Raw genomic sequence first — 8,905 nt, forward strand, 5'->3', positions numbered from 1 at the left:
TTTCAGGACACTGGAGAAGCGTGACAACCGAATAAGGCACATGACTCAGAAACGGATTCTTTGCTATAGAGGACACTACTGGGGCGTTGGGTACATTTTGCACAGGGCCTGAAGGCTATGTGGAGTTATTGTATCAGTGTTAATTTCTTGATTATGGTTATAAGGTGAAAACGCCTTTGCATGAAAAACACACTAAAGTATTGGGGTGTTGGCGTTTCATGTTGACAACCTACTCTCAAAGGTTCAGGAAAAAAAGTCGTACTATACTGGCAATTTTTCTGTAATTTTGATGTTGTTTCAGAATAATAAAATGAAAAATGAAACTGACCAAGTCCACCTGGTTAATAAATGAATGACAGCTGTGGGTCAAAACTCAGGTGTGCCTTTCCCCTAAAGCCATGCCCTGCCCTGCAAACCACAAGGCCCTGCACATCCGAGTTGGCCTCTGTCCCTGCTCATCACCTACAAAACAGCCCTGGCCCCCCCACAGCCGAGTTGCTGGAGCTGCGCCCCACCTGCCCCTGCCCTGCACAGGCCTGACTGCCCCATTCCACACCTGGCCCAGCACTTACCACATAGTGTGGCAGGCGACACTGGGGCAGCTGAAAGACCCTGTGCTACAAATTGGCACTGCCCAGCTTCCTGCTCCTGGGAGTGGGGTCCATTGCTGAGCTTCTGCTCCCTGGAAGAGCTCCAGACTCCTCAAGGGTTTGAGATTTTTCAAACCAATTCCAAATAAGCCAGGGGAGGTTTTCCTGTCTTGGTTTCCATCATCACCACTTCCACAGTTGGAGATTCCCTCCTAATCCAGATGCTTGAACCAGGACTAGGACTTCATATATCACTGGGACACTTAGCATAATCACCATTGCAGGTTGCCAGACATCACCCAAAGTAATGTTCTACCAAAGACAGAAACAGCAGCTCTCCCGTGACCTTCCAGGTGCTGCCCTGACTCCCCCAGCTGAACCTGCTAGGGCAGACGAAAGTGGAACATGCAGCCTATTTGCCTGCCACTCTGTCCGTGTGCTCACCAACTTGGCTGCAGGCTCCAGGGACACCAGCTGGGGGGGGCCTGGGGCTCAGAGCTGAGCAAGGTTACAGGGCAGATTGGTTGGCCTGGATCAACCTGACCACCCTCAACTGGAGCGGTGACTTCTTCACTGTCTGACACTAAACCAGGAACCAAGTGGATCTCCCTGAGTGCAGGGTGGGTGACCTTAACCAGTGGAGGCATTTCTCTTCTTACAGACCTCGTGTTTTTCTTTACCAGGTTCTGTGCTCCCCTCAAGGGTCCTAAGTGTTCCTCCAACCTGAGTGTTCTGCAGGGAAACATGCTGTGTAAACACCATGCCTATTTCCTGCTTGGAGCACAGGTTTTGTAGTAGAGCTCTCAGGGGTGTGGAAGAAGCCTGGCAGCCCACACCCTATAAATGCTGTTGTCCACCTGTATGCTCTGACTTGGAGGCAGAGACCCAAGCAGCTGGAGGCTCTGTGTGTGGGTGAGTTTAGCCCCATCTTCTGGGTGTTCTCCAGCATGAGGATCGCAGACAGAGAGGACCAGCCCAGCAGCCATAGGCCTGACCAAGGCCCAGGCTGGGAAGGAGGGCGACTCCCTATTTTCCACTGAGAGGTGTTTCACAGCACAGTCAACATGGATGACCGGCAAAGGCCCTCATGCTTTGATATCTTCCTTGGCCAGGTCCATCTCTACCAGGGGCTCAGCAGGGCCTAAGGCGGGGAGTGGGAGAACAGACCCCAAGTAGGAGGAAGACCTAAATACTGACTGTGAGAGGGTCATCATCCCCCTGATCATCACCTTGAGGGGCCTAGGCGGTGTTCATCTCTTTTCATTCTCAGGTCGTTGATTTCTTAGAGCCTGAAAAGAAGGTAACTGCACATATGAGGGACAGATGGAGTGAGTCAGTGAGTGAGTGACCTCATCCTTGCTCCTAACAGCCTGGTAGGGACAGGGCAGGTTTTCTGCAGAGCACGGAAGTCAGAGAGGTGAAGCCAGTTTCCCAGGGTAACAGTGAGGCACTGACAGAAAGGAGACTACAGTGGAGTCCAGGTCCCCGGGCTCCCCAGAGCTCCTTACTCTTCCTCCTCCTCAGCAGCCTGGAGACCCCACAACCTCCAGCCAGAGGCCTGAAGCTGGAGACCACGCCAGGTGCCAGATGATGCTGGGAATTTTCCTGGGTGCTTCGGGTCTTCCCAGCACTCTGGTCTCGCCTGCCCTGCCTCTCGGGCTCTGCCCAGCTTCCTGAGTCCTGACAGAGCACAGTGGGGGAGATGTTGGCAGAGGCAGCAGATGGGCTCACGGCCATCCCTCCTGCAGGAGCAGCAGCTGGAGCCGGAGCCATGTGGCTGTGCCCTCTGGCCCTCACGCTCACCTTGATGGCAGCCTCTGGCACTGCGTGCGAAGTGAAGGACGTTTGTGTTGGAAGCCCTGGTATCCCCGGCACTCCTGGATCCCATGGCCTGCCAGGCAGGGATGGGAGAGATGGTGTCAAAGGAGACCCTGGCCCTCCAGGTACTGTGCTGGAGACCCCACCCTCTGCGGAGGGACACAGACCCCTTTTCAGAAGGCCTGTCTGTCTAGGCCCCTAGGCTGTAGGCCATAGTGAGCTGGGTGGGACCTGGTGGGCTCCTGGGGCCCTTAGGATGGCGCATCCGGGAGAGTCTGTCCTCATAGTGCCCACGGAGTGATAACTGGGACAGCCCCAGTGATAATGAGGGTCGAGTCTCACTAGCTCTAACCAGTTGTGGGTGACGGATCCCACACATCCATGTCCTGTTTCTCTGCAGGCCCCATGGGTCCGCCTGGAGATATGCCATGTGCTCCTGGGAATGATGGGCTGCCTGGAGCCCCTGGTATCCCTGGACAGCGTGGAGAAAAGGGGGAGCCTGGCGAGAGGGGCCCTCCAGGTGAGCAGGGTGGGGCAGGTGGGCAGTGGGAACACGGGCACAGCAACCCTGAAGTCCGTTACACAGGGCTGATGGGGATCAGACAAACCCTGCAGGTTCCCCAAGGGCATTTGGCTCAACCTAAGTAAGAGAATATGAACTTGAGGGAGAAAGCCAAAGTGTCTGGGGAGTGTGGTCACAATTCAGGGAAGGGCAAGTATGGGAGGTCCTCTAGGCCTCGTGACCGCCAATGGGGAGACATGGAGTCGGGTGTGGGACTCGGGACAGCGCTGGGAGGTGGGGGAGGCACGTCCTGGGAGGCAGTGCTGGGGGCAGTCTGAAGGGTGAATGAGGACCAGACATCCAGGCAGATGATGTGATAAGGAGCCCACAGGCAGACGGGAATTTGCAGCTCAGAGCAGTAAGCAAGGCCATCAGGGCAGCGCAGAGAGCATCATGCTTGCCCTTGGTGGAGGGTGCGGGAGAGGGACTTGCCCCACAGAGGCGGGCAGACAGAGCCACTCGAGGGACAGAGCAGGAAAGAGGACAAGGGGTGGAGGTCTCAGCAGGGGCAAGGCTTCACTAAAGAATAGGGGACCGGGGGTGTGGAGACACACTGGAGTCTTGTGGACCCTCTGAGCCTGGGGCCCGGGCGATGCCTAGCAGCAATGAAAAGGCAGAGTTCCAGGATTGCAGATGGCAAAATGCCTGCGTGGCAGCAAGTGGGGGTCTTCACTGGCCTGCCCCTCCTTCTGTGTGGGGCGCTCTCCGCAGGGCTTCCAGCTCATCTAGATGGGGAGCTCCAAGCCACACTCCACGACTTCAGACATCAAATCCTGCAGACAAGGGGAGGTAAGGGGACCCCCTGGGCCTCACAGGGTGGGAGTTTCCCACAAATTCCCCTCATTCTCAGCAGCAGCTTCTAGAACATAGAGATGACAAACAGGCTCGCACATGTCAGGTCTTGGGGAAAGGAATGATGCTTGCTTTTCTGATGTCTTTGAATGGCCCAGAGGAGACAGAACCCGACACACTTCACTGCGCATTTCACAGGAAAGCAAGTTCTCCGCCCGTCTTGCTTTCCACTGAATCCCAGGAAATGGCACCATTTCTGGCAATAAGTAATTGTTACTTAGATGAGTGAATAAATGGATGAAAGCTTAGAAGAGAATTTAGAAAACTGCAATTGGAAGAGGAAGAGAAGACACAGAGAGAGGCAGAGATGGAGAGACTGGGGAAAGTCCGGTGGCGGAGAGCCCAGGTGAGGGAGGTGGCTTAGAGACAAAGCAGTCAGTGGCCTGACCCAGTCTCCTCTGCTCCCAGTCCTCAGTCTACAGGAGTCCATACTGGCAATAGGAGGGAAGGTCTTCTCCACCAATGGGCAGTCTGCCACTTTTGATGCCATTCAGGAGGCATGCGCCAGAGCAGGCGGCCACATTGCTGTCCCGAGGAATCCAGAGGAAAATGAGGCCATTGCAAGCTTCGTGAAGAAGTACAACACATATGCCTATGTGGGCCTGATTGAAGGTCCAAGCCCTGGAGACTTCCGCTACTCAGATGGGACCCCTGTAAACTACACCAACTGGTACCCAGGGGAGCCCGCAGGTCAGGGAACAGAGCAGTGTGTGGAGATGTACACAGACGGGCGGTGGAATGACAGGAACTGCCTGTACAACCGACTGACCATCTGTGAGTTCTGAGAGGCATTTATGCCACGGGACAGGGAGGATCCTGTCTGGCCTTCGGTTTCCATCCCCAGGATCCCCTTGGTCTGTGAGATGCTGGAACTCCCTTTCAACAGAATTCACTTGTGGCTATTAAGGCTGAAGGCATCCTTAACCACTTCATTCCCCTGATGGGCCCTGACTCTTCCCCCAAATCACTGGCCAGCCTTGACACTCCCCTTGCAAACCCTCCCAGCACTGCACACCAGGCAGCCACTCCTAGCCTTGGCCTTCGGCATGAGATGGAGCCCTCCTTATTCCCCATCTGGTCCAGTTCCTTCGCTTACAGATGGCAGCAGTGAGGTTTTGGGGTAGAAGCACCCTCTGACGTCACACAGAGTGCCTGCCTCCTGGTGCCCTAGCTCTCCCTCTGCAGCCCACTGCGTGCCCAGTGCCATCAGGATGTGCAGTCCTGGCCAAGCATAATGGCAGAAAGAGGTGGACTTCAGGGAAACCCTATGTGGAGCTAAGGCCACAGTGGAGATTCTCTGGCACTCTGAGGTCTCCAGGGCAGGCCTGGTCAGGTTCTCCAGGTGGTCTGAGGGCCCAGTGGTGCCCCAGAACAGTGGTGTCCATGCCAACCCCATGACTGACATGTTACTCCTTTGAGTCTTTGGATGCCAACTCAGCCCCCTGACCTGAAGACAGCCGGCCTAGGCCTCTAGGGTAGAGCCCCCCAGTGCAGACGTGATCCAAGTAACTTTCTGCTGATGAACGACTCTGCACCCCAGTTCAGACCTCGGTGGGCATTCACACCACCCGCTCCCCACACAACACCGGCTCCACTTTCCTCTTCCATGAATCCATTCACCCAGATAATCATTGAAATTAACGTGTGCCAGGTCTTAGGATGTGTCTTGGGGTGGGCAGGGTACCCAGTGACTCTTGGGGATATTTATTCTCCCTGAGTCTATGTCTTCATCTGTGAAATGGGGATAAAATACTTGTTGCTGTCACAATTATTACCATCTCTCCAGCTAGCAAAATTACTACCAGAGCTGTTACTAAACACAGAGGCTATTGACCGAGCACATACCACGTGCCACACACCTTGACAAGCAATTCTAATACAGTTTATTATGTACTATTCAACCTTCACACAATGTCACGGGACCAGTATTGTTTACCCATTTTCTATAAGGACACTGAACCTTGGAGGAGTTAAATGTTTTGAATATTATTCCAGAGAGCAAGTGGCAGAGGCTGGATCCAAACCCACCTTCCTGCACCTGAAGCTTATGCTTCCAGCCACACCACCCCTGAGCTGAATAAAGATGATTGAAGCATAATAAATCGTGAATGTGTTCACATGAGTTTCCATAGCTTTGGTTCCAAGAAACATCACATTTCTGTATTTTTGTAAATCAAATGAACTCTGGTTCTGAGCCCCCACTTTCCTCAAGATTGGAAAATTCAATCTCAGGATGTGCTTTCTTTGTTTGATGGGAGGGGCGACCTGCTCTCCTCCCTGAGATGGTGCAGGGGGATGGGGAGCTACAGACACCATTTGGAAGAACACATGGGCATCATGAATCCACATGGTCCATTTGTGGGTGGGGATACCATGCCTTCCATCCTCCATGCAGCCACTTGAATGATTTCTGCAGCCCAGCAGTGATGGTGGCACTCAGGGCTCAGTCCCAGGCCTCAGTGAGCCATCCTAGTCTCATGTTGGCTTGGAATGGGACCACTCTCCCATGACCCAGGGCTGTGCAGGAACGAGACAACATCCCCCATTGCTTGAGGAGGCAGCCACATATGTGTCCCACCTCCAGAAAGGCTCCCACTCCTCCCACCCTCACACCTGAGAACGCTCTCTTTCATGGATTTACTGCTTTTCTTGGGCAGAGAGAAGCTCTGGGTCAAAACCCACAAAATCAGATGAGAAATAGGGGAACAATTTATGATTGTTTTCTGAATGATAATTTTTAATCTGGTCACCATTCCACATGTGCTTGGGACCCAGCACAGAAATTATTGAGCCTTCCCCTAAATTAAAAGAAAACCAAGGAGAAGCATGTACAAATGTTCCTTGACTTATGAGGTGATTAGGTCCTGATAAACACATTGCAGAATGATATCTTAAATGGAAAATGCATTTAATACATCTAACCTACCAAACATCATAGCTGAGCCTAGACTACTTTAACCATGTCCAGAACCCTATGTTAGCCTGCAGCTGGGCGAAATTATCTAACACAAGCTCTATTTTATAATAGGGTGCTGACTATCGCATGGAATTTATTGACTACTATACAGGAAGTGAATGAATGGTTGTATGTGTACTTGAAGTGTGGCTTCTCCTGAATTCACATCGCTTTTGGACCAATGTAAAGTCCATAAATTATAAGTCAAACCACCATAAATCCAGGACCATGTGCATTCCAACTTTATAAGTAAATACGCCAAGTCAATGAAAATTGATGTCTTCTCATTTCTTGTTAGGATTATTTTTACTTCCTTTATGCTTTTATTTGCTATTGTTACTATTTTATCATATTTTAAATTAATTATTGCTGGTTTATGAGAAAAACTCTTCGTTTACTTTTTATTCATCTTATACCCAACCATCTTTTTGGATTCTCATTTTTTTTTCCTAATATTAATACTTCTAAGATAATTGATTCTTTTTTTTGTTTGTTTTTATTTTTGAGACAGTCTCTCTTTGTTGCCCAGGCTGGAGTACAGTGGCACAATCTTGGCTCACTGCAACATCTGCTTCTCGGGTTCAAGTGATTCTCCTGCCTCAGCCTCCCAAGTAGCTGGGATTACAGGTGTGTACCACCACGCCTGGCTAATTTTTGTATTTTTAGCGGTGACAGCGTTTCACCATGTTGGCCTGGCTTGTCTTAAACTCCTGACCTTAAATGATCCTCCTGCCTCGGCCTCCCCAAGTGTGGGGATTACAGGCATAAGTCACTTTGCCCAGCCAATGATTCTTTTATATTTTATAGATAAATAGTTACATTTACGAAGGATGGAAATTTGATCTGTCCTTTTATGACATTTATATTTTTTCCATCTCATTTCTTAGCTCCGCCACAGGAGCTCAGCTAAGGGGGGAGTAGAAGGGACTGAGCGGGGCACCCTTCCCTCCTCCCATCTTGCACCTGGGATGCGAACGCACACTGACCACCTCTGGTTCACTCTCTCTCTTCTGCCATGAAGCCTACAATGAACCATGGTGAGGCAGGAGGGTTATGGAGGGCTCCAGGGACAAAGCCTTTGTGAACACAGTAAGGTTTTCTTTTTGTTTTTCATGAGAGACACAGGAAACTGTAAAGGAATACTTGAATTTGGGCCTGGCCTTGTCATATTTTTCTCATAGAAAGATCATTCTGGCTGATACACCAAAGATGTGCCTGAGATCTGCAGGAGTAGATGCTGGGGGATTTCCCTGAACAGCTGTAATTATGTAATAGTCCAGGTAAGATTTTTTTTTTTCTTAGTTAGAAGCCTACAGAACCAAAGAATGAGTCATGGACAATAGCTATTAGTTATTCCTCAATTATCTGCCCCGGTGATGGCTCAGTAATGGTAGGGTTGCTGGGTTTAGAAAATAAAAATATAGGCCAGGCATCGTGGCTCACGCCTGTAACCCCAGCACTTTGGGAGGCCGAGGCAGGTGGATCACGAGGTCAGGAGTTTGAGACCAGCCTGGCCAACAGAGTGAAACTTGTCTCTACTAAAAATACAAAAAAATTAGCAGTGCATGGTAGCAGATGCCTGTAATCCCAGCTACTTGGGAGGCGGAGGTAAGGAGAATCGCTTGAACCTAGGAGACGGCGGTTGCAATAAGCCGTGATGGCACCACTGCACTCCAGCCCGGGCGACAGAGCGAGATTCTGTCTCCAAAAAAAAAAAGAAAAGAAAAATATAGGACATCCAGTTAATTTGAATATCAGATACATAGGTAATTTATTCAGTGTGTCGTATGCAATATTTGGGACACACTTATTCCAAAAATTTATTCAATGTTTATATGAAGTTCACATTCCACAGATTCCAAAATGCTTTGCATTTTACCTGGCAACCCTACCTGTAGGGGCCTGGACAAGCAGAGACTTTGGGTGAGGCAGGAGACACTTCCTGTGGTTAGTGGCATGTGACGAAGTGACTTGGGACCATACCATCAGACTTGTACTCCAGTGCCTTTTGGCTCAGGAATGAATGTGAAGTCTTTCCTGAGCTCTGTACATGGTGAGCAGGGCCACTGAAGCATGGTGTGTATGAGCACAGATAAGGCTGGTATTTCCAGCACACTCTGGCTCTCC

General features: G+C 50.8%; 1 protein-coding gene across 3 annotated transcripts; it reads left to right on the top strand.

Annotated features, from left to right (window-relative positions):
• Positions 1–1,459: 1,459 nt before the first annotated feature.
• On the top strand, positions 1,460–5,953 carry LOC103215930 (pulmonary surfactant-associated protein A). Of its 3 annotated transcripts, XM_038008858.2 has the most exons (6): positions 1,460–1,502; positions 1,861–1,890; positions 2,339–2,533; positions 2,809–2,928; positions 3,682–3,759; positions 4,231–5,953. In XM_038008858.2, the coding sequence occupies exons 3-6, from the start codon at positions 2,362–2,364 to the stop codon at positions 4,605–4,607; spliced, it is 747 nt and encodes a 248-aa protein (XP_037864786.2). In that variant the 5' UTR covers positions 1,460–1,502; positions 1,861–1,890; positions 2,339–2,361; the 3' UTR covers positions 4,608–5,953. The 3 variants fall into 3 exon arrangements, with proteins under 3 accessions (XP_037864786.2, XP_072875650.1, XP_072875651.1); XM_073019549.1 differs by lacking the exons at positions 1,460–1,502; positions 1,861–1,890 and adding an exon at positions 1,942–2,170; XM_073019550.1 differs by lacking the exons at positions 1,460–1,502; positions 1,861–1,890 and having other exon boundaries at positions 2,347–2,446; positions 2,869–2,928; positions 4,231–4,607.
• The last annotated feature ends 2,952 nt before the right edge of the window (positions 5,954–8,905 follow it).

The sequence above is a fragment of the Chlorocebus sabaeus genome, chromosome 9 (assembly GCF_047675955.1).
Source record: "Chlorocebus sabaeus isolate Y175 chromosome 9, mChlSab1.0.hap1, whole genome shotgun sequence".
In the NCBI taxonomy this organism is placed as follows: Eukaryota; Metazoa; Chordata; class Mammalia; order Primates; family Cercopithecidae; genus Chlorocebus; species Chlorocebus sabaeus.